Consider the following 26,271-nt stretch of genomic DNA (forward strand, 5'->3'; position numbering starts at 1 on the left):
GAGAGGCCACAGCAGTGAGAGGCCCGCATACCACAAAAAAAAAAAAATAATAATAATAATGTTTAGGGAGTTTCCTGGTGGCCTAGTGGTTAGGATTCCAGGCTTTACTGCCTGGGTTTAATCCGGTTGGGGAAGTGAGATCCCGCAAGCTGTGTGGCATGGCCAAAATAAATAAAGAAAGAAAAGTAATGTTTAGTTGATATTTCTCATCAACCATGTATTCCTTCAGTCATCTAACAAGTAATTTATTAAGTGCTTACTATGTGCCAGTCACTATTTTATTAAAGAGGATACTACGGTGAGCAAGAAAGTTAAGATCCCTGTCTGACTGATTGATATTCTAGTAGGGGAGACAGCAATAAAAAATAATAAACCAATAATTAAGATAATTTAAGACAGTGAAAATAGTTTTAAAGCTACCACACTATGGTAAAATGATAGAGAATGCCAGGGTGCTGGGAATATAGAAGCTGGTGCTCTTTTTTATAGACATATAAGGGTTCATCTTTCTGAGGGGACATTAGAATAAGTAGAGAAGGTACAGGATGAGACGGGAAAGGTAGGCATGGGCTAGATGACTTAGGACTTTGGAGGCCACGGTAAAAGATCTGAATCTTATTCTGGTTTTGATAGGATGCCGCTGGAAAGTTTTAAGCGAGGGAATGACATGACTTGATTTACACTATAGAAAGAGCACCACGGAGGGGAGGGCAATAAACAACTTTTGGCTTCAAGTGTGGTAAATAGATATTCAGTGAGGACAAGTGGAACGAGAGAGACCAGTCTGGAGGAAAGAATTCTAATCATCCTGGCAAGAGATGATGCCAATTTGGTGGTAATGAAGGTGGAGTGATGTGGTGAGAGACAGCAGGACTTCCTGATGGATTGGATGGTGGGAGAGTGATGGAAAGAGAGATTAAGGTTGATTTCTGGAGTGTTGGCCTTAGCAAGTGGGTGAATGGTGATGCCTTTTACTGAGAGTAGCAAGTGTGTGGAGAGCAATCATGACAGCATAGCCTATGGAATACATGCTGATTCTGAGCTAGGTCTTTTGATTAAGGGGAAAATATGTCTCCTATTCCCCAAATCTCTGATGTCATGTTTTATAATATTAGATTCTAGTGACAGTTTTCTGCAACTTGCTAAATTGTGCTCTACTTAGCCAAGTTAAGTTTACTGCTTGAATAATTTCCAGAGAATGAAGAAGATGCTCCCCTGCATTTGCCAGCTTTGCTCTTGTTTCTTCCTGAGCAGATCTTCGAAGCAGCTTGCTACTCTCTTTGTGAACCTGTGTGTCACCGCAGAGACCCATGAGGTCTCCGCTCTCTGGTTCCTGTGGTATGTGAAGCAGTGTGGGGGCAGTGCCAGGATCATCTCAACAACCAATGGAGGGCAGGTACCCATTCATACCCCGACCGTTCAAACAGAAAACCACCACTGCCTAAATGAAAGATTGGCATCATCCTTCAGTCATGAAAGGATGGAGCAGGAGGCAGGCTTGTGGCTTTTAGAGCTTAATCATAGCAGCTCAAAGTGACTTTTGAAAGGGACAGTCTGTTGTTAGGTACCCAGTGTGACAACCCAGTGGCCAATGTCATTTTAAAATTAGGCTTATCTCCTTTTTTATGTACTTTTGCAACTTTCCATTTGGATATACATCCAATGATTACTTGGTAAGTTTGGAAGAGACCAGCTGATGAACATAACTTGAGTACTTCTTGGAAAGCCGAGCAAAAAAAGTCAGAAACCTATTTTCAGTTTAAAACACACGCACCACGTGGAATTCATTCATTCATTCATTCATTCATTCAGTGCTTATTTCCTGAGCCCCAGCCTTGTATAATGTGCTATGCTGGGCACAGTAGGAAATGGATTAGAGTTCTTAGATAATCTCCTCGACAGTCATTTTCCTTTCCTTCCCTTCCTCTTCCTGCCCCCTCCTCCACCTCATCACCCTCTTTCTTCTTCTCCCCCTCCCTTCTCTTTCCCCTTCTCTGTGACCTTCTTTCTAGACCTATTTGAAATAGTCTTTTAAAAAATTAACTGAACTGAAAATTTAGGAGAAGACAGTCAACTCAACTGTGGGCTCAATCACGCAGAACATTTGGAAGCTTTTGCAGGTGGGTGCAGTGAGGCGAAATGGCCTCAGTGGCCACAGAAACAGCAGGTACCTGACCCAGGGTGAGACAGACAGGCTGTAACAGGGAGTAAGTTGGCCTGAGACTGAGTAACTAGGAAACAGGAAACAGGCCTAGGTGTGCTCAGGCAAGTGGTGGCCCAGCAACTCAACCAAAGGATGCAGGTAGGACACAGAACAGGGGTCTCGGCCAGGAAGGTGGGACATGGGAGTCAGGCTGAGGATGTCCAGCTGAGTTTGGAGCCTGGGAGTCCATCAGAACATGGCCTGGAAGGCTCGAAAACCTGTAATTTTGTTGAAAGCCAGCAATCATTGGTTAGAAAACAATGGTGAAAGACACTACCCACAACAGCAGCATGAAATTGTGTACCTCACACAGTAAAGATTTGTGAGGATAACTAGCAACTTAGCAATTTATATCCATTCCTATATTTCCTACCCACCTCTTGGGTCCTTTTTTCTTTCCAGGAGAGGAAATTTGTGGGTGGATCTGGTCAAGTGAGTGAGCGGATAATGGATCTCCTTGGGGACCGAGTGAAGCTGGAGAGGCCTGTGATCCACATTGACCAGACAGGAGAAAATGTCCTTGTGGAGACCCTAAACCACGAGGTGTATGAGGTAACCAAGAGCCTTAAACCAGGGAGAAGAGACCAGAGTCCCATAGATAACCAGAGCTTAAATAAAGTGAAGAATATTCTAGACTTTGTAGACAATGCCTTTGCGAAAAGCAAAACAGCTACCTCTATCTGAAAAAAAGGAAAACAGAACCATAATATTTGGGGGTGGGGAGAGATTTACAAATCACATATTATCAATCCTCTGTGTTGGGCTCCTACATAATTAGAAAATCAAAGAAAATATTTATTTGATAAATATCAAGTGCCTCCTATGTGCCAGGCATTATTCTAGGAGTTGGGAACATAGCAGTGAACAAAACAGGTAAAATTGTCTGCCTTCATGTGGCTTACATTCCAGTAAAGGAGAAAAGTTGTAATCAGGCATATAGCTAAAATATAGACTATGCCAAATAGTAATGAGTACTGTGGAAAAAAACAAGCAGGGAAGGGAGAGAGGGTGTGCCAGAAGTTGAGGTGGGACAATTGGTCATGCAATTTTAAATAGGTCATCAAGGAAGGCCTCACTCAGAAGGTGATGTTTGAGCACAGAACCCAAGGAGATGAGGGATTGAGCCAGGTGGTTCTCTGGGGAATAGTTTTTCAGGTAGAAACAGCCAGTGCAAAGGCCCTGAGGTAAGAGCAAGCCTGGCATGTTGAAGTAACAGCAAGGTAGTCAAAATGGTGGAATTAAGAGGATTGAGGGGAAGAGTAACAGAAGATGAGATCAGAGATGTGACAGGGGTTCCTTTCATGTATGACCTTGAAAGTGACTGTAAGGAACTTAGCTTTGACTCCACGTGTGATGGGAAGTCATTGGAGGTTTTGAGCTATAGGGAACAACAAGAGCTCATTTTGATTCTAACAAGTTTGATTCTTCTAGTTTCTCTTTTAAGAAGAGATTGAGTGGAGTATGAGGGTAAATGAGGGAGAAACATTAGAAAAAGAGCAAAAACAACCCACCAGCAATGTTTAATCATGCCGTTTTTCTTCCAGGCTAAGTATGTTGTTAGCGCTGTTCCTCCTGTTCTGGGCATGAAGATTCATTTCAATCCCCCTCTGCCAATGATGAGAAACCAGCTGATCACTCGTGTGCCTTTGGGTTCAGTCATCAAGTGCATAGTTTATTATAAAGAGCCCTTCTGGAGGAATAAGGGTGAGTACGTTTCTTTGCTTAAAAGGTCCAAGAAACTTGGTGCAAAGTCATACATTTGCGTGTAACTGTTTTTCTTAGAATTGGGACGTAAAACATTCATCCAGGTTCTAAGGTCAGTTCCATCGAGTAAAGTACATTGGCACACACTCATGCAATTAAGTTCCCTTAGAATATGATCAACTCTTCTCATAATTCAGTATAAAGTTTACTAATCCTTTCACAAAATCTTGTGAAAATAGGTTATTAACATTTTCTGATACAGGTTTTTAAAGTATGAGTTTATAGAGCCGTTCACAAAGGTGGGGATTCTGAAAATTTCCAGGCAATTTCTCACTAGTGTCGATTCTACTATATGAAATTAAATTCATTTATGCATTCATATATATTCAGTAAGTGTGTGGCTCTACTGGATAGAACATTACAGGGATGCCCACTAAAGTACGAGATTCTGCAACGATGGAAATGTTCCAGAGCGGCTCTGTCCAGGACAGCAGCCACTAGCCACGTGTGTGGGTATCAGACACTTGAAATGTAGCTAGTGAGACTGAGGACCTGAATTTTTCAATTTTATTTCATTTTAATTGCTTTAAAGTCAAATATAAAAAACCACACATGGCTATTTCATCTTAATAGCTTTAAATTCCAATGTAAAAAAGCCACACATGGCTACTATATTGGACAGCACAATGCTAGAGTCTTATCACATTGACTCTCATCACAGCTCCTTTTCTTCCAAGAGGAGTCCACGTAAGAACCATCAGTACCTGGGACTGAGGGCTGAATGAGGAGCTAGATTGCAGAAGGGAGAAGAAGGATGTGCTGGAGGCAAAGGGGGAAAGTTTCATATTCTTACCTTAGGGCAGTTCTTCCTGTATCTACCCCTTTCCACCACATTGCAGCCTCCTGATTCTCCCCCTTTGCAGGAAATTCTGTTTAGGACTGTTATTGGATTGGTGCATCAGTTGAACAAGTAATCTGTCTTTCACAAAGGACGGTGCAGTGACCCACCCTGGAGAGCTTGCTGGTGCTAAGCTGCTTCCTCTCGTGATCCAGGCCGCCCGTTTTAGACAGCTGGTTGCTGGCAAGTGGATAAGGTTTAGGACCGTGGAATGGAGATTTTTTTTTTCTCTTAATGACTCAGAATGCCTTTATTTATGGAGAGAATCTCTAGTTTCCCATTCATGTCTGCAGACCTTTATCTTAGGTCTGCAGTGTGCCAGGCAAGTTCATTGTTAGGTACTAGTATCAAAAAGAAAACCCAAGATGCAAACTATTACATATAGAAATGAGTAAACAACAAGGTCCTACTGTATAGCACAGGGAACTATATTCAGTATTCTGTGACAAACCGTAATGGGAAAGAATATGCAAAAGAATAGATATATATGTATAACTGAATCACTGTGCTGTATGGCAGAAATTAACCCAACATTGTAAATCAACTACACTTCAATAAAATAAATTAAAAAAAAAAAAGAAAACCCAAGTTCTTCATCCTCAGGAAGAGGCTGGGTCTGACTCGGTCCTTATTGGTAATGAGCCTTGAGTTACACTTTAAAAAATGATTGTAGACATGAGAGCCTCTTCAAAGCATTTTCAGTTTCTTTTGAGAAATTGAATGTGTTTCCTCAGCCAGCCACTACTGAGCACCTATTGTATGACAGGTGCTGTGCTAGGCATTGGGAATTCAAAGGCATGTTTCCTTGCCCAGAAAATCCAGACTTGGGAGGAAGCCAGTCTTGTAAACTGACAATTGCATTACAATGTATTGAGTACACTGTTGGTGTCACCTAGGCTATTATAGAAACACAGAGGAGGGCTCCAAGACTCACATCCAATATCATTCCTGTTACGTCAATAAGCAATTCAATAACAATAATTTGAAGGATTCTATAAGGGAATGAAATCTGAGGAAGTTAACTCTTGTAAGAAGGTCTTTGCTTTGCATCAGACTTTCAACGCCATCCCTAAAGGCACTGTGATTAATGAGTAATACAAAAGCACAGGGAATATGAGTTAACCAGATTCAAAGGGGGTGATTTTTGCAGCCCCAAACAGCCTAGCACAGTGACTGGCACATATGAGGCACTCAGCAATCAATCAGTCAAGATTACTGTTTGTTTGTTTTATAAGTGCAGCATGGTTTGGACTATTAAAGAGAAGGTAACTTTTTGCCTTTTGATACAGGTAGCCCTAGCCAGTTTTTGCTGGCTTGTAGAATGATTGTCCCAGGAAATGCTTTCCAGTTTCTTAAGTGTGTAATATCTTTGTGAGTTCACAAGGAGGGGCCCCCTCTTCTTTGCTGGTCTCCCACCAAATCATCCTAAGCTCAGCCACCCTTACCATCAACACCCTGCCCTCCCGGGGTCCCTGCAGGGGCAGGGGGTGCATCACAGCCACCTTAGCTTTGCCTCCTGTCCCCACTTACCTGGAGAGGGCAGGCTCTTGCCAAAGCCTTATATCTTTCAGTATCCCTTGCTTTTGCTCATCTACACCATTTCTATTTTCCCTTAAATCTAAATGATTTCAACTGAAGTTTAAAATAACAGAAGCAGTACCTGATTTAAAAAAAATTACAGAAGTGAACTTATTCACTATAAAACTTTCAAAAAATAAAAGTGTATGGGGCTTCCCTGGTGGCTCAGTGGTTGAGAGTCTGCCTGCCGATGCAGGGGACGTGGGTTCGTGCCCCGGTCCAGGAAGATCCCACATGCCGCGGAGTGGCTGGGCCCGTGAGCCATGGCCGCTGAGTCTGCATGTCCGGAGCCTGTGCTCTGCGACGGGAGAGGCCACAACAGTGAGAGGCCCGCGTACCGCAAAAAAAAAAAAAAAAAAAAAAAAAAAGTGTATGAAAAATGTCCCTCTCCAATTGCCCCTCCCCTTAGGGAACCACTGTTAAAAATGTAAGTTGTTGGGCTTCCCTGGTGGCGCAGTGGTTGAGAGTCCACCTGCCGATGCAGGGGACGCGGGTTCGTGCCCCGGTCCGGGAAGATCCCACATGCCGCGGAGCGGCTGGGCCCGTGAGCCGTGGCCTCTGAGCCTGCGCATCCGGAGTCTGTGCTCCGCAACGGGAGAAGCCACAACAGTGAGAGGCCCACGTACCGCAAAAAAAAAAAAAAAAAGTAAGTTGTTTATCCTTAGAGATTTATTGTAGGCACAGGTAATATTTTCAATATATTTTACATATATATTGAAATGTATATATACTTTAAATGTATATTAAATAATATGCATAACATTTATATGCAAATATAATTTTAAATAAATGTTATATAGTTTCCCCAAACCATTTTTTAAAAAAAACATAATACACATTATACTGAAATTTGCTCTTTCCTATTAATGGTATGCCACAGACATTTCTCCACATCAGTGCATTTAAATCTACCTCATTTCAACAACTGAATAAACAGTATTTCACTGTATGGCTCTATCAAAATGTACCCGAGAGGTATGCTGATGATAGGCATTTCGATTGTTTCCAAGTTTTTGCTCTTATACACTATGCTACAATAAACAGCTTCCTTCATATTGCTCTGAAGATTTGAATAGGAGCATTTCCTTTTGATAAATTTGTAAAAGTGCAATTACGAAGTCAATTGACTTGGGTAGACCAGCTAATAATATTTTTAACTTTCTGCCAATCAGTAGGGGAAAATGTCCCATTTATCTATAATTTGTAAGTTTCATCATTAATAAGGCTTTGGGGCTGTGTGAAATCCTTTTGTAAATTATCTATTTATCCTGTGCTTATTAATTATTTTTCTGTATGTGTTGCAAATATTTTCTCCCAGTGTACCAGTTTTAAAAAATTTTTTATGATGGCTTCATTCTCCTATGAAATATATCTACATTTGGCTTTTCTGGACCAACAGTTCTTTTCCACTGATTTTTGTCACTGGGGTCCAAATATTTTTTATAGCCCTATATATAAAAAATTAAACATCAACTACCACTGAATATATTTATTCCTAAATTATGTACATGGACCACTGGAAAAAAAGTGTACTGTTTTTCTTATAAAATATATAAGAGTAGTCATTTTTGAAAAGCTGGAATTGAAAAATAAGAATTTCTAATATCTTTCTCCACTATCCAGATGTGCAATCTAGGTGTGCACACCCCACTTTGGAGAACACAGATTTATATTCTCTAATCCTTTGGCAGCACTGTACTGTTTTAATCCCCATGGCTTTATAATATGTTTGATATCTGGTAGGATATTCTCTCTTCATTATTTTTCCTGTAATTTTGTCCTTGGTAAATGTCAGTTATTCTTCCAGATGAATGTGATCGTCTTTTCAGAACTCCTCCTTCCACACTTCACACTCAAAAAGCTTCTCCTGAATTATTTTATTCTGAATAGTCCTCTTGTTACCTCCCATAGGTACAATATCTTCTCTTTTCTCCTTGAGAGTATTACTTGCCACTTTGGGGGAAATTTCTTCTACTCTTTGTCTTTTTTTCCTGAGAGTTCCTTTTTGTTTGTTAGTTTGTTTCTGCTTTTGTTTTTGCTTCTTTGGTTAAAGAATTTTGTTCAATACCTAGATGTCCTTGAATGGCCCTTCCTTTTTTTTTTTTTTTTTTGCGGTACGCGGGCCTCTCACTGCTGTGGCCTCTCCTGTTGCGGAGTACAGGCTCCGGACGCACAGGCTCAGCGGCCATGGCTCACGGGCCCAGTCGTTACGCGGCACATGGGATCTTCCTGGACCGGGGCACGAACCCGAGTCCCCTGCATCAGCAGGCAGACTCTCAACCACTGCACCACCAGGGAAGCCCCCGGCCCTTCCTTTTTAAGAGTGAGGCTGAACCAAGCTAACTGGAAGTCCCATGTGCATGGGCAGAGCTCCTGAACTTTCTACCTACAAATGATAGAACTGCTGCTGATGCCACATGGTTTGTTCTGGCTTGAACAGGACTCTTCCCTCGGCCCCTTGTTCCTTCACTTCTGCCTGGTGCACATGCATGGTGCAGAGGCCAACTTTGTGCTGTGAAGGACGTGTCCAAGGAGCCTCTCCACCCAGGAAGCGGGGCCTCTACCCCAGCCAACCTGGTGTCCTGCATGATCCCTTAGTCTGGTCCAGCAGGACCCCAAGTGACCCGTGTTCCCTTGCTCTTTTCTCTTATCACATCCTGTCCTCTTTCTTGTCTTCTTCTCATAGCAAGGTGATTCCTTAACTATTTCCGTGGTATTCTTAAATCTTCTTAAATTCTTCGACAAACTTTAAGCATTTCTCCTTCCCCTATTTCAGTTTTTCTCAATGTTTTTTCTTAGCCCCAGTATACCTGAGGGGCATGCAAGTACCCCTCAATCCAGTGGCTGACTAGGACATTGATTCTCATGGATGCAAAGTGGGGAGAGTCGTGGGGGGAGAGAGAGAGAAACAACTGCAGGTAAAAAAGCCTACAGGTGTGTCTTCTCCCACACAGGTCAGGACAGTGCATACCCTCCAAGTTATTTCTCTGTTCTTTCTTCCTCATTTTGAAACCCACTCATTGGATTTTCTATACATTAGTTCCCAGGTCTTCCGCCATAATTTTGTTCGAATAACCTCAATTTACGAGTAAATGATGGAGCAGGAGGAGTGGTACACTGTAGTAGGATATTATTTCAAATTTCAAATTCTGCCCTGACATTTTCACCATTGCTCTGTTGTATTCTTTTGTTGAAATTACATGTATTTTGTTCAGGAGGGGAATGAGAGAAGCACTTTTGTGCAGAATGAGCTGAAATTGTTTTCCAAGTTGTTGCGGAGGTCCTGTTTGAAATGAGGGTCTGGGACTCTGCGCATTTTATTTTATTATTATTTTTTCTATATCCAGCAAAGATATCTTTTTTCTTTTTATTTATTTATTTTTATTGGAATATAGTTGCTTTACAATGGTGTGTTAGTTTCTGCTGTACAACAAAGTGAATCAGCTATGTGTATACATATATCCCCTTCCTTTTAAGGAGGAGGGTGGAAAAGTGGAGGGACTCTGTGCATTTTAGTCATCTGTGTCCTCTCTGCCCTGTCTCTAGATAATGAAGAACTAGTTAGCATCGAATAAGTGGCTCCTCATAAAAGGTGAATGTTCAGTCCCTTCTATTTTACAGTAATAGACTAGCGTTTCTTTAACACATCTTTGGTTTTATCTGATTTCCTGGGAAAGAGGAAAGAGGGGCACACGTACTAACAGCAAGGAAAACAAGATTTCATTAAATGTTGGCCTGGATTAATTCATAATATCACGTCGCTTCTTTGAAGAGAGGGGCTTACCGTTTGAGTTTTTCACCAAATGTTGGCTCCTTAGCCTTCCTTTTGACATCAGCTTGGTTTGACTTTGTATATTTAGGGTATAATATCTTATTTTCCGCCTTTGGGCTTCTCAAGTTGAAAAATGTGTGCTTCATTGTAACTGCTAAGGGTAGCTTGATAGGGTGATGAATGCCTTTTTCCATTTTGCTCTTCTCCAAGATTACTGTGGAAGCATGATTATCGAAGGAGAGGAAGCTCCAGTTGCCTACACATTGGATGATACCAAACCTGATGGCAGCTATGCCGCCATAATAGGGTAAGGCACGCTTATGGTGGTGTGATGATCTTCCATGTTGACAACATATTCCTATACTGTTAATAAATGTGCCCCAAACTTTGTTCAATAATTTTTTACCCAACGTCACTCTTCTCCAGATTCAGCAGTAGGAAAAATCTTATTGCTTTTTAAAAAATAATGTCTTCGAACAAATTAATATTTAGAAAGGAATTAGAATACCAATAACATTTGAAAATTTGTTATACTAGTTTTCTGCTTCATGTTTAATACTGGGGGTTGATATATTCTGGGAAGCTATCTTTTGTGAAAACATGATATGAAGATTTGACTTAGGGTGTTTCAGTAAGAGGGCTTCTTGTGGAGGCTGTGTAGGCATCCATGGTATTTACATGGGATGCTGAGATTTTCCAGGTCCCACTAGAGAGGAGCAAAGACCAGCCCAGTTCTCAGCTTGGCAGGGAAGAGCAGCACAGATGGGGATGTCATGGGCGGTGGTTACCTGGAGCAGCCAAAATTGAGATGGATCTTAGGATCTGTATGAGTTTATTTCAGAGAGCCAAGGGTCAGAACAGGGAGATCAAAGCTCGTTGGTAAGTTGAAGGCAATCGTAGGGCTAGAAATGGAGGCGGATTCTAAAAGGCTGGGCACTAGGGAGATACCACCTTAAAGATAGGACCAAAGAGAAAGGATGAAAATGGAAAGTCTCAGACACATCTTAGATAGACATTTGAGACCCAGGGCATATTCCCATTGAACACCAGCCATGCAGTGGGAGATGGGTCAGTCATGGTATTATCCCAGGCAAAAATTATGGCCAGTCATCTGTTTTGCGTCCTTTGAATCCCTAAAACTAGAAGGTGCCTTTTAGTGTCAGGAATGTAACCGGGAAATAGTAAAACATGGAACATAAAATTATATAGTGTATGATTTGTTTCTTCTGGTTCACTTTTAACTTGTACACTAGGCAGATGTGTAGCTATAGAAATGAGGCCAGGATGAAAGCAGCCATTGATATCCCCTCCTTTTTCTTGTTTGTATGTTTTAGATTTATTCTTGCCCACAAAGCCAGAAAACTGACCCGTCTTACCAAAGAGGAAAGGTAGGGGAAAAAAGTACCTCTTCTTTCTTCCCTCCCTCTCTCCCTCCCTCCCTCCCTCACTCCCTTATCTCCTCTGCCCCTCTCTCCCTTCCTGCCCCCCTCTGTACTCCATCTCCCTTTCTTTCCTACTTCTTTTCTTCTTTCTACCCGCTTTCAACTTTGCTTAACTTTTAAACTTAAAGACTGCTTAATACTATGTGTATTCCCAGCACAACATGTCTGTTATGTTCATTATGAGGGTCTTGTATAAAGGCACAATGCTGATAACTGAAGAACCAAGCATTCGAAATAATATTTATTGAGTTTATCGTACATAAGATACCATGCAAGGAGCTATGGAGGATACAAAAATGGATATAGCCCAGGAGCTGAAATTTTACTTGGGGAGGAGATAACCAGGTAGACAAATGACCGCATTGCAGGGCAGTCTGCAGTACATCCTGTATGAATGATGCATAACTTACAGATTATAAGTACAAAAGGACTAGTTTCTCTGGAGGTGGCAATTTCTTTCAGCAATTAGTATTCACCACTACCAATTATTTATTCCCACATCACCACTAATGACATATTTACCAACTAAGAGCCCCTGAATTACGTTATGGCACATTCCTAACCCTCACAACCCTGCACCCTCCCCCCCACCGTTAGCATGCTGCTTTATGACTATTGCCATCACTGTGCTTGGCCAGGGCTATGGAAGTCTGACTGACCCGCTCACTAAAAAAATGTCCCCACTAGAATATTAACATCCACGAAGGTAGGAAGTTTTGTCTGGTGGGTTCACTGCTGGATCTCCAGTGCCTGGGACAGATCTTTTCCCAGTTTGTCTTTTGATCATATTTATGGCTTATCCATTTTATACTATAATAAAAGTTTAACTTTTTATAAAGTTAGGTTGATCAGTTTTTAAAATCATTGCTTCCAAATGGTCTATCATGCATAGAAAAGACTTACCCATTCCAAGGTTATGTTTTAAATTACCCATTTTCCATTACTTTTCTGGTTTCATCTATTATGTGTAAATCTTTGATCCTTCTGAAATATATTTTGGTTTAAGAAGTCACATAGAAGTCCAACTTTCTTTCTTTCATGGGTAGCCATTTTATTGAATAATCTGTCTTTTTGTCATGGGTTTAGAATACCCACCTTTATGATTCTAAATTGCCTTATGTATTTAATTCTATTCCTGAATTTAATTTTCTTTACTCTGTCTGACTGTTCCTCTGCTTGTGCCAAACTAGTCCATTTATGTAAAAACAAATTAGAAAGAAACAAAGAAGGAAAAAAATGAGAGAGAGAGAGAGAGCGCAATGGTGGAGGGGGAGAAAGAAGGAAGGAAAGATGGAAGGAAGGGCAGATGGAAGAGAGGGAAGAAGGGTGGGGAAATTAGGCATTTTCATATACTTTTGTTTGTAGAAAGAGCTCCTGGGTTTAAAATAATAATAGGGATTTCCCTGGTGGTGCAGTGGTTAAGAATCCGCCTGCCAAAGCAGGGGACACAGGTTTGAGCCCTGGTCCGGGAAGATCCCACATGCCGCGGAGCAACTAAGCTCGTGAGCCATAACTACTGAAACCCGCACGCCGCAACTACTGAAGCCTGCGCGCCTAGAGCTCTTGCTCCGCAACAAGAGAAGCCACTGCAATGAGAAGCCCGTGCACAGCAACAAAGATTAGCCCCCACTCAACACAACTAGAGAAAGCCCATGCACAGCAACAAAGACCCAATGCAGCCAAAAGTAAATAAATAATTTTTTTAAAATACACTTTAAAAATCAAAAATAAAAAAATAATAATAATACTTTTGAAATCATTGGCCTAACTCTAAATCACCTGTAAGATCCCCTTTAACAATACTATTCTGTAAAAATCAGAATGAAAATAAGTCTAATCTCATACCTTAACTGACTAATTATAACTTTTGGCTTACATCCAATTCCCCCATAAGACTAAATTTCTTAAGAGCTACCATTTATTGAGCATTTATTACGTATGTACCAGTTATTGGGCTGGGAACTTTATATGCTCTATATCAGTGGTTCTCAAACATAATCACCTGGAAGGTTTGTGAAAACACAGTTGCTGCCACTGCTGTTTCTGAGTTAGAAGGTCTGGGATGAGGTCTGAGAATTTGCATTTCTAACAAATTCCCGGGTGATGCAGCCGCTGTTGCTGGTCCTGAGACGACATTGTTTTACCATCATTAGTGAAAAAAAATCAGGTGAGTTTGTTGATAAAACTAAAGGTCAGAGAGTTTAAGTAACCTGCTCAAGACCTCATAGCACGGAAGAGGCAGAAGCAGATTTCGAAGCTTTTCCTGCTCCACTTTGCCCATTTCCTCTTAGTGGGATGGGGAGAGAAAGGAAGGTGAGCAAGAATCATGTCTCAGTCCTCCCAGAATCTCCAGTGCTTAGGAAATTGACAGCAGGTACACAATGTTTTCTTGAATGAATGAACAAATTGCTGTGTGCCCCCAGTGATGCAGGCAATGCATCACTTTCTTTTCTTTAAAACTATTTGTAAAAAAAAAAAAAACAAAACTATTTGTGACCTCACAGATTTAAGATATTGGAACTAGAACAAGGTGCTTTGTTTTGAAAAATTAAAATGAAATGTCAAGTGGAAGCAATAGCTCAGAATCTTTTTGAATGATGGGAATCACAGGTACATCTTTGACTTTTTCTTCCTTTTTCATTGTCACTTATTTTTCCCCCTCTCTTCCTATAGGTTGAAGAAACTTTGTGACCTCTATGCAAAAGTTCTGGGCTCACAAGAAGCTTTGCATGTAAGGCTTCCCAACCCTTCCCTAAGGGAGAGAGATCTTGCTTTGTTGTCAGGGGGCTAGCAGGGATGGGCTTGTGCAAGAAGGGCTCTAGAGCTCATGTTTTCCCTGATCTATTCTCGGAGGGGTCTGAACCAGAGTTGGTAAACTTATGAGTTGTCCCAGAGAGTATGGGCCCTGGCTGTGCTAGTGGCAGCTTAGGTACCCTGCAACACTGATGTGTTTTAGGTGGTGCTACCCTTGTCCCTGAGTTCAAAGCTCTTCCTGTAGCAGGGAAGACATGCTGATTGGCTCAAGGTGAGCCCTGTCAGCTGAGTCTCCTAGACATCTTGGCAGGTAGCCTGAGGAAGCTGTGATCTTCAAATTCAAAGTAGTTCCCCTCCCCACTTGGTGGTTAAAGGTGGGATGGGATGGGTAGGGAGGCAGTGCAGTAGGGGCATTTGGTGATAGTCAAAGGGCCCAAAGGGCCCATAACTAGTAGCCATAATGACCTCCTTCATCAATATTTAAAACAGCGAACCGACATTCTCGTTCCATTCACGACTGCTGGGTTTTTAATGTTTTGACACGGATTACATCATCTTTTGAAAGGTATTATTAAATCCAGTTATCCGTGCAGCACTTGAAGACAATGGAAAAGGATGTGCAAATGAGCAGTTAAAGCATGAGAAAAATCTAATAAAGGGGCTAAGAATGTTTAACTCGTTAAGCCTCTTAAATCCGGATCTCTGCAGTGCACGCCATGACCTAGTTGAACAGCTACATGGCTTCATCTTATCCCCCAAACACTTATTTTGCTCAGCTTTGCAGTGGCTTGCTTCCTCCTAGTCAAGTTGTTGTGGCTTTTGAGTTTGTCATTTTTGTTCAGCCTTTTAAAGCAAGAGTTACTTGTTATAGGTGAAACACATGCTCTTGAAGGTTTGGGGGATTCCTCCTCAGTAAATGAACAAGAATGATGAATTGATTGGTTTGGAGAGAAACATAATAATAATGAAGAATGTGTTTTGTTTCATTGTTTGCTTTCATCTACCATTTAACAAGTTGAAATATAAGCATAGCCTCTGGGCACAAGTGTAATATGAGTGAGGTAGCAAGACCCAAAGTATATACACATTAAAAATTAATCATACCATAGCTGCTAAAATTGACTGGTCTTTCTGTTTAAATATTCGGTTCAAGATATTTCTCCCTGGTAGATACTCAAGCTTTTTTGAAGTTATGTTCTGAGACACCCTCAGGCTGAGGCAGTGCAGAACTGAGGATTCTCCAACAACCTGTGAGATTGTTGTTCAGGAAAAACCTCAGTGGGAGGGGAAAGCAGTTGTGCTCAAGTTCCCCAAAAGTTGATCATTTTTAATATGGGAAAGTTTCTTTTCCTAAGAAGAATGTGGATGATTAATTGCTGGTGATAAAAACGAGTTGGTCCAGGGAATTCCTGGCCATCCAGTGGTTAGGACTCCGAGCTCTCACTGCTGAGGGACCGGGTTCGATCCCTGTTAGGGGAACTAAGATCCCACAAGCCACAAGGTGCGGCCAAAAAAAAAAAAAAGGAAAAAAACTAGTTGGTCGTGCTGTTGTTTGCTCATGGCACAGAGATGGGCACTTGCTTTGGTGTCTGTCCTGGGAGCAAGGAAAGGTGAAAGATGAAGTCCAACCTTTCTTCTGATCGGCTGGCTGGAGACAGCCAAAGAAGGATGCTCACGAGATGGAAGAGGGCCGGGCCTGAGGCATCAGAGCAACTTACACCCCTCAGACAGGGCCTCGTGCTTTGTAAATTGGATTCCTTACAAATGACTATCCGAAGTCCCATGTGTGACTGCAAAATTGTAAAACAAAACATCTTTTCCAAATCTATTCTTATGCTCACATTTTTCTCTTAAGACTTGCCATGTTGATTTTATCTTTTCAAAATAATACCTAATGATAACACTTATGTTTAGTTATTGTAATAAAGAGCTTGAACTTTGCAAAATCTCAGCTAATGTTTTGCCTGTTCATGGCAAAAACATATTTTTCAGACCGATAGCTGCCTGCATCACCATCAGCAGAAGTGCCTACATCCCATGAAAACATTAATCCGTCTGTTCTAGCTTCTCTTAACGAAGTTGACATGCATGAAAAACATGAATCTGGTCATTCTTTTTCCTTAACAGGCATGCTTTTCTACTTTTATCATCCTCCTTACTCCAGTAAGCATAAATCCCTTTTTAAACTTGTCTTGAAACCATTAGGCACTAAAAACTTCTTAATACATAAGGCCAATTTAAACATAGAGCTGGACAGTTGCAGCTTACCTGGGACATGAATGAACCAAGTGAGAAAACTTTCTAAGTCAGAATTTCTTAGAAGTCTATTACCAAGGACATTTACCTGCCCAAAGTCCTATCTCTAAAAACATCGGGTTAATGAGGCTCTATTTCAGACAAATACTGATTCTCCAATAGGAAGCCTACTGGACTGTGTTTGATTTATTCGAGACTAGATTGCTTCCTTTGAGTCTCCCTTGATTTATCGTCACTCTGCCTTGCAGCCGGTGCACTATGAAGAGAAGAACTGGTGTGAAGAGCAGTACTCCGGGGGCTGCTACACGACCTACTTCCCCCCGGGGATCATGACTCAATATGGAAGGTAGAGTAAAAGTGGGCTCAGTTCTAACTGAAGTTCCCTAAATCTGAGTCCATAACTCTAAGAAGGTTCATGTAGCTCTTCTCCCCTGCTCCTTGTAAATGCTGAAAAAAAAAATCCCCAAATCCCCAATTTCCTTTGGATCTTGTGAATCTCACTAATGAAGTCATTATAATTCTGCATCATGGTGGTGCCCTTGACTCTTAATTCCTCTGAAGGAGCAATCCCAATCAATAGAACCAAAGAAGGTGACAGCATAAGAATAGGAATTTAGGGGCTTCCCTGGTGGCGCAGTGCTTGAGAGTCCGCCTGCCGATGCAGGGGACACGGGTTCGTGCCCTGGTCCGGGAGGATCCCACGTGCCGCGGAGCGGCTGGGCCCGTGAGCCATGGCCGCTGAGCCTGCGCGTCCGGAGCCTGTGCTCCACAACGGGAGAGGCCACAACAGTGAGAGGCCCGCGTACCGCAAAAAAAAAAAAAAAAAAAAAAGAAAAGATGGCAAAATATCATCTATGAGATCATTCAGAGGGTGCCACCTGATTGGCTACTGGTCATTAAGTTAATTTTTGGATATGCTGATTGTAGAATATGTCAGTAGTAATTGTTTCATTCAGCACCTATTGGCTAAGTGGCAACTATTTGCCAAGCACTCTGCTGAAAACTTCAATATATAGGCAGACCCCGAAGATATTGTGAGTTGGGTTCCAGACTACTGCAGTAAAGTGAGTCACACAAAATTATTTTCTTTTTGGTTGCCTAGTGCATATAAAAGTTATGTTTACATTATACTGCAGTCTATTGAGTGTGCAAGAGCATTATGTCTAAAAAATGTACATATCTTAATTAAAAAATACTTTGTTGCTAAGAAATGCTAAGCATCATCTGACAATGCAGGGTTGCCACACACCTTCAATTTGTGAAAAAAAAATGCAATATTTGCGAAGCGCAATAAAGCAAAGCACAACAAAACAAAGTTTGCCTGTACCAAGATAAGCCCTCCCTGCTGTAAAGGAGCTGACGGTGTTAGGAGCTAGGGTAGGGATGGGGAGAGGAGAGAATATCAAACATTGACTCAAACATACTATGATAAGTACTCTAGGAATAGAGGGGCATAAAAATGCCATGGGGACCCAGGGAGGGATGGGCTAGTCTTACCTAGAGAAAGCTGAGAAGGCTTCATAATACACATACCACCTGAGAATTGTAGAAGGCAGAGAAAGGCTATTGGGGAATGTATTCTAGGCAGACGGAACCATATGAGCAAATGCTTCCTACAAGAATCTAACAAGTTCATGGAATGTCTGGGGAAAAGTTATACGGCTGGGCCCTATGGGTGATTTTGAGGAGAGAATAGAGAGTAAGAAAGGCAGGTAGGGGGCTTCCCTGGTGGCGCAGTGGTTGAGAATCCGCCTGCCGATGCAGGAGACACGGGTTCGTGCCCTGGTCCGGGAAGATCCCACATGCCGCGGAGCAACTAAGCCCGTGAGCCGTGGCCGCTGGGCCTGTGCGTCCGGAGCCTGTGCTCCGCAACGGGAGAGGCCACAACAGTGAGAGGCCCGCATACCGCAAAAAAAAAAAAAAAAAAAAAAAAGAAAGGCAGGTAGGATCCTTTGCTTCATAAAACACATTTAGGAATACAAAACTTAACCTCTCAACAGAGAAAGATCATCGGTTTTGTGATGTGATTAGATTTCTGACCACGGGGTAGCTAGTTTCATGCTCCATCCCATAAGGAGTGTCAGGAAAATGCCTTTGGGGTGATGGGGTCAGTGGGGGTAGGGGCGGCGGGGGGAGGACACTCACCTGCACTAGCCTGACCCTGACCACATGAAAGAAGCAAGATAAACCCCATCCTATCAGGCATTTGTGGTGACATGGCAGCACCCTCCTTCATCTTTATTCCTTCTCAGGGCCATGTCTCAGGCTTCATGTGACTAGCTTCAATTTGTAGGATAGAAACTGAGGCAGAGCATATCTTAGTGACATACCTCTCAATGCAAGCAAGGACAACTGGCCCACAGGGATTCCCTTGACCTTTCAGGTCCATGACACTTGGGATACTGCAAGGAATTTTATCTTCATGGCCTAGAAAGTACACAGTAAATGTTCTGCTTCCAAATGGAAGACAGAGGACAGTATTGACGGTACAACTCTAGTAAAAAAATAAACTCACATTTCTTAAGGTTTTTTACTATAAGAAAAGTGTGTTTATTTCTTAGACTGAAATATTGGGTTGGGTTTTTCTGTAAGATGTTATAAAAACCCGAATGAACTTTTTGGCCAACCCAACACTTTAGTGATTAAGTGGTAAAACACGTAAGGAAATATTTTACTCCACCCAGCCAGAAGAAAAGTATACATGGAAATATCCTATATTGTCTATTCCCTCACCTGCACGAGAAACAGCAGGGATTTTTCTTCCCCAGTTTTGGATCTTTCTTTTTCTCCAAAGGAAGAAGGTTTCCACATGACAAGTGGAGGGAAGATATCTTTGCCTGTTTGAAATAAATTCTTGGTTTTTACATTTTTACATTCCAGTAGTCAGCATGATTAATTCTCTAAGCCTTTATTCTCTCTTCTAATATTTAATTCTAGGATTTGGCCAGGCCTCCCAGAGGTTTCCAATTTGGGTTTCGTCTGTTTGAAAACAGTGATTCATGTGGTGAAAGCAGCACTGTTTAATGAACATGGAAAAAGCAAAATTACCTTCTCTTGCCGAGAACCCTTCCTGAATATGCTCAGGCTCTCCAGTCCATGCTGGCTATGAATAATTCCAGATTATGCTATGTATTATTATCGGCATTCTAGTATTCTATAGTATCTTCTATTCTCCTCCCCCTTTTTTGCTTGATGGCAACAATAAGGGTAGGTGAAGGAAAACCCACCAATTCAAGCCGACTCATTTGGTTTTCTGTAAAAGGCCCAGTGGTATGCAGTGTTGACTAAGACAGAGCCTGGATGTTAGCTCTGGACATCCACGTCCATTATCTGTAATATAATGGAAACCTGGAATAGGATGAATAATGACATGTTGATGGTGCTTCCCTTATGGTATTTTTGTCAGGGTAACAACAAACTGCCCCTTGTAGAAACTAAGTGCTGTGACACTCTGTCCTTTTGTGTAGCATATGGGCACTCTTTGTTAACTAGTGATGATGATGATACACTAGGAAAAGTATATAACATAAAGACAGAGACTTTGACATCTGGTCGACCTAGTTCAAATCCTAGCTCTGCAGTTTTCTAGCAAGTGGGTCTTGGCAAGTCAGCACACATTTCTCTAAGCCTCAGTTTCCTCATGTGTAAAATGGGATAATTGTAGCTATGCCATGGAGTTCTTTAAAAAGGTTTAAAAATAATTAAATAGAGGGAGGATGTATAACCAAGTGGTTAAGACTTTGGGCTCTGGAGTCAGATGACCTGGATTCAAATACCGGTTCTGCTACTTACTAGCTATGACCTAGTGTAAATTACTTTGTCTTTGTTGCTGGTTAGATTCCCCAGCAAAGCAGACTCTGAAGCAAAGATTAGCATATAGGATATGTACTAGGGAGAGCCTAGGCATCAACATCTGTGGAAGGGAGAGGAAGGAAGCAGGAGTGGGCACAGAGAGAAGTTGGGTTTCTCCCAGTGAAGTTCCAGTAAAGACCTCAGCTGACCCTTCAGGGAGCTTTAGGACTAAGATGACCCTTCAGAAATGTCCCAAGTTGGGGTGAGGGGTCAGGTTTTTATAGCCCCGTGATGATCAGTCACTGGATGCAATTGCTGCTGGAAGGAGGCATGACCTTGAACCAGGCAATTTTCTTTAGTGGAGGCAATTGCCAAAGAGGGCTGACATCAGAAGGCCATCTTCCTGCAGTACTTCCAGCACCTGGGAATAAGTCCTTCATGGTTTTTTTTTTTTTTTACTATATGATTCCATTTATATAAAATACTGGAAAATGCAAACTAATCTATAGAGACAGAAAGCAGATCAGTGGTTGACTGGGGAGGGGGGGCTTGGAATGGGCCAAGAGCAGGGAAGAACAGCAAGGTCCTTCATTTTTGAAGGGAGGTCTAGGCAGGGCACCACAGTGTCCACCACAGCCTCTGTACCTCCATATTCTCACCTGCAAAATGGGGATTATAATCGTACTGACCTCATATGGTTGTGGTAAAGATTACTGCACTTAGAAGAGTGTTTGGCGCCCCCCCCCAAAATGTTAACTGTTATAATTTAATGCAATAGAACTCTTCACACTGGTAGAGCTAAGTGCTCAAGGAATGGTGGTTTTGGAGCCATAGTCATACTCACAGATTTGTTAAATGTTACTAATAGAAAAGGTTTTAAAAATTATTGGATCATGCCCCTTAGGAGATGGGGAAGCCAGAGCTCAGTGAAAGGAAATGATTTGCCAAGTTCATCGGTGGAATGACCAGGTAGGAAACTGGGGGCACGTGTCCCCTTGCTCAAAGTTGGTGAACCAGCTATCCATGACTGGGCATACACAGTCCCTCACTTTACATATGTGAAGCAAATACTTATTTTACCTCCATTGATGTCAGTCCCTTTACCTGTAAGCTCTTGGTGCAGGAGTGAACTTTGGCTTTTATTCCATTTTGTCTGTGACAAAGGTCATGAAAGAACTGGAGGAACTCATGAACATTATTCCAAAATTGCCAATGGACTTCCTGACATTTAGAGTCTGAGGAAACAGACCTGCCTTGGTCTTTGTGGGAAGGCTGTCCTCTGGCTCTCTGAGACTGACCACTTTTATCTCTTTGCTTTGCTTTCAAGGGTTCTACGCCAGCCGGTGGGCAGGATTTACTTCGCAGGCACGGAGACTGCTACACACTGGAGTGGCTACATGGAGGGGGCTGTGGAGGCCGGGGAGAGAGCAGCCCGAGAGGTAAGGCCTGGGGTCATGGGCTGTGGGGAAGGAAGCAACTCATGGGCCTGACAAACAGGTTAAATATGTCTGAGATCCTGGAAGCCAATTCCCCATGAACCCCCATCTGAAGAACAGTGAAACACCTTTTTAACAATAGTCACAGGGGAAATGAACACCTTAACCCAAAAGTACTAGTGAGTCCAAGGTAAAAAGAGTCCATGGGGCAAAAGATCACCATGGCTGTACTTGAGAGATAACCTAGGTCTAATATTATAGAACCAAACATGTTTACACTAGGATTCAGAATTCATTTATATATTTTCCGACAGTTCCTCTGATCTCATCCCTATTAAGACGTGTTCATGGCTATTAAAATTTATGGTGAGTCTCATGGTTGGACCTTCTTGTGCTATAGATGGAAGACCTTTTGGATCTTTTCAAAGGTTCAGTGTACTACACTGACTTTTACCCTGGTGTTTTTGATGAATATCCCAAAAGACATTGTTAGTCCTTTATTTAAAGAGCACATTAGGAGAAAGATGGCGTCATTTTTGTTATTCACCAAGATGCGCTTTCTTTTCAGATCCTGCATGCCATGGGAAAGATCCCAGAGGATGAAATCTGGCAGCCTGAACCAGAGTCTGTGGTAGGTTATATTTTATATCATGAATTTAAATCTCTTTCCTCTAAAAACAATTACTTGCGAATAGAACACACTTGTATATATTCACAGGCCTTCCCCTAAGTGATTCAACCCATGAATGTTTAAACAGATGCCACGGGTTAGGGCAGAGGTGAGGGATTTAGAAGAACTTTGATAAATTTGCAGCTGCCACATGCCTTGCATATTATTAGGAAAAAATAACTTATTTTTTGGTCAGATGAGACATTACTTGGAGAGTTCTAGACTTATTAAGGACTCAATAAATGTCTGTTGAATAAATCTCTAATCTGGTGATAGGGGGGAGGAAATGAAAGGAAGATATGTCAGTATCCCCTGTCTGAGGACAAAGGAGTGGATTGAAATGGAGCAGATTTAGGTTAAAAACGCATTTTCAATATACCTATCATTTTGTAATAAAACCCCAGGAAATTTTCCTGACTGGAAGGAAGTACACACATCATAGAGGACAAGGGTCCAAAAGGTCAAAGTTATTCATCTGTCAAGTGTAAGGTTAAAAACAGTAGCCTGGCCACTTCAAAGTCATTCTCTTAGTGCTTCTGTCAGAGATGGGATTGAGGACTGAGTGGACCACAGATGCATGCACTCAGCAAATATTTATTGTGCACCTGCTTTGCATCAGCCGCTGGGATAATGATACAGCAGTGCTTTCAGAGCTCAACATGTGGTGGGGAGAACAGATAATAACAAAAAAGCCCACATGCCATGAAGATGCCACGCTGAGAATGTAAAAAGAGGGGGCCATCTTAGTTTGGGGACACTGGAAAGGCTCCCGAAGGAAGTGAGGTATAACCTGAGACTTGAAGTTAGTGGTCAGAATTAGTTAAGTAAAGGGCCCAGTGGGGAACGGGGAATGCATGTTCTGAGCAAAGGGAATGTGATGTTTCACGGCCTAGAGGTTGGCAAGTGTGAGTCACGTTCGGAGAACTGGAAGAAATAGAGACTTTCTGCAGCAAAGTGCATAAGCCCTGTACTGACACCAAATATTCTCTGAACCCAGGATGTCCCTGCGAAGCCCATTACCACCACCTTCTTGGAGAGACATTTGCCCTCCGTGCCCGGCCTGCTGAGGCTGATTGGATTGACCACCATCTTGTCAGCAACTGCTCTTGGCTACCTGGCCCACAAAAGGGGGCTACTTGTGCGGGTCTAAAGAGAGGGCATCTGTAACCACACCCTCTTCTGCTTCTATTTGGTGTGTGGCTTTGGGGAAGGAGGTGTAACAAAGTTCCATGAAGACACAAAGAATGTAGAGTGAAGTGGGGAGCATGACGATACGTCAGACTTCTGACCACAGGAAAACACAATATCTCTTTCTCCGTTTTGATCCCTATGTATTGTCTAGTACCTAGCTTAGCACTCTGTCTCACCCATTTCCAAGTTCACTGGTCTCAGAATCTTTACAGTAGTTAAACAGGCTTGTTAAAGGTCCTTGCTATCCTACAGTATACATTGCCCAGGTACAAAAAACTAGCTTTTTCCTACCTCTGTGGCTTTGTGCTCGTCCTTCGTCTTACCTGTAAGGTCCACATCTTCCAAGATCTCTGCATTTGTCCTTAGATTCCTGTATTGTTACAGCTGGAAGAACTTAGACACCACCTTGTCCTTACTTGCTATTTTAGAGTTGAGCAATCTGAAGCCAAGAGAGGTGGGACTTAATTGCCCAAGTCCACAATAAGCCACTGGTATTTTGTTGACTAGAACACAGGTCCATTGCTTTATCCCATTTCCCGGGATGAATTTCCCAATCACCCTCTCTACTCCCTGCCATGGTTGCTGATCGTGTCCCCTTGTGTGGGTTTACTCTGTACTAAGTTGTTTTGTGCTACTCAGTATATTTCCTTAAGTCTTACTGTCTTCTGCAGTGTGTCTTCAGCTCATTTTAATTTTTTTGAGGGTAGAAATCTTGTCTTTTCTTCCTCTTGTATCCTCCCTTGTATCTGGATACAAAGGTTAGTACACATTTGGGTAATTAAAAATAAAGTTGATTGACCAGATGTCTGTTGCCGTTTCTTTTTGGGTAATGACTTTCAAGGGTTTGACAAATCAAATCAAGATCCAGTATTAGGTATATAATTGTGGCTTAAAAGCATTGAGTCAAAATTTCCTTGAAACTCAGATGATGCATGCATTTGGATTGTGTGAGCCACCATGGGTGGTATCTATGTGAGCACTTGGTAAATGATTTATAATGATATCATAAGGACGCTAAAAGACACAGCTCCTTGCTTTCACCCCCTCCGCCCCTGAAAAAAGGCTGTCAAAATAATTGACATATTAATAAGTAAGATGCTTTAACTATTAAGACAATTATAATATTTCAGTTGACCTTTCATATTCCTTATTAGTGCAAAGCTTTTTACTAGGTACACTCATTAATTTAAAACCATAGTTCCACAGTCCATTAAATCCTATTTGAACTACTTTTTAAATGAGATCATCATTTCAAAGTATTCATACCTCTCAACTCCCAAGATCAGTTTTTATCAGGTTTAACATCTTTATTGGAGTATAATTGCTTTACATTGTTGTGTTAGTTTCTGCTGTATAACAAAGTGAATCAGCTATATGTATACATACATCCCCATATCCCCTCCCTCTTGCGTTTCCCTCCCACCCTCCCTATCCCACCCCTCTAGGTGGTCACAAAGCACCGAGCTGATCTCCCTGTGCTATGTGGTTGCTTCCTACTAGCTATCTATTTTACATTTGGTAGTGTATATATGCCCATGCCACTCTCTCACTTCGTCCCAGCTTACCCTTCCCCCTCCCTGTGTCCTCAAGTCCATTCTCTATGCCTGTGTCTTTATTCCTGTCCTGCCCCTAGATTCATCAGGACCTTTTTTTTTAGATTCCATATATATGTGTTAGCATACAGTATTTGTTTTTCTCTTTCTGACTTACTTCACTCTGTATGACAGTCTCTAGGTCCATGCACCTCACTACAAATAACTCAGTTTCATTTCTTTTTATGGCTGAGTAACATTCCATTGTATATATGTGCCACATCTTCTTTATCAGGATATATTTTGAATCCATAAATGACCATTCTCACATGCTCCTTTAGAAAATGAAGGTTTTGGGGTTTGTTTGTTTGTTTTTGTGGTACACGGGCCTCTCACTGTTGTGGCCTCTCCCGTTGCAGAGCACAGGCTCCGGACGCACAGGTTCAGAGGCCACGGCTCACGGGCCCAGCCACTCCACGGCATCTCCATGGCATGTGGGATCTTCCAGGACCGGGGCACGAACCCGCATCCCCTGCATTGGCAGGCGGACTCTCAACCACTGCGCCACCAGGGAAGCCCCAAGCTACTCTTTTTTTTTTTTTTTTTTTTTTTTTTTGTGGTATGCGGGCCTCTCACTGTTGTGGCCTCTCCTGTTGCGGAGCACAGGCTCCGGACGCGCAGGCTCAGCGGCCATGGCTCACGGGCTTAGTTGCTCCACGGCATGTGGGATCTTCCCGGACCGGGGCACGAACCCGCATCCCCTGCATCGGCAGGCGGACTCTCAACCACTGCGCCACCAGGGAAGCCCCAAGCTACTCTTTTTAAAAACAATATATCTGTGCCGTCTTTTGCAGAGAGCTAATTTTCATTTTTCTTCATACTCATTTTCAAAGTTTCAACTGCCTTCTTGACTATATTTTAGTTGAGGTAGCTCTAATAACCGGTTGGATCTGGTTTTCTCTTGAGTAGGTGATGAGTCTCAAGCAGTGATTCTCAGCTGAGGGTACACATCAGAATTACTGGGGTTCTTTGGAAAGACCCAC

The 26,271-nt window shown here is 42.1% G+C and overlaps 1 protein-coding gene across 1 annotated transcript in view; it reads left to right on the forward strand.

Moving 5' to 3' along the window:
• Nucleotides 1–24,499, forward strand: part of MAOB (monoamine oxidase B) — a 107,000-nt gene extending 82,501 nt beyond the window's left edge. The window contains exons 6-15 of the mRNA XM_059050271.1: nt 1,255–1,396; nt 2,606–2,755; nt 3,748–3,907; nt 10,366–10,462; nt 11,490–11,543; nt 14,271–14,328; nt 16,856–16,953; nt 21,727–21,838; nt 22,404–22,466; nt 23,503–24,499. Coding sequence (XP_058906254.1) covers nt 1,255–1,396; nt 2,606–2,755; nt 3,748–3,907; nt 10,366–10,462; nt 11,490–11,543; nt 14,271–14,328; nt 16,856–16,953; nt 21,727–21,838; nt 22,404–22,466; nt 23,503–23,655 — 1,087 coding nt within the window. The 3' untranslated portion in view covers nt 23,656–24,499. The remainder of the gene's footprint in view (nt 1–1,254; nt 1,397–2,605; nt 2,756–3,747; nt 3,908–10,365; nt 10,463–11,489; nt 11,544–14,270; nt 14,329–16,855; nt 16,954–21,726; nt 21,839–22,403; nt 22,467–23,502) is intronic.
• Nucleotides 24,500–26,271: the final 1,772 nt, after the last annotated feature.

This window comes from Kogia breviceps, chromosome X (assembly GCF_026419965.1).
Source record: "Kogia breviceps isolate mKogBre1 chromosome X, mKogBre1 haplotype 1, whole genome shotgun sequence".
NCBI lineage: Eukaryota > Metazoa > Chordata > Mammalia > Artiodactyla > Physeteridae > Kogia > Kogia breviceps.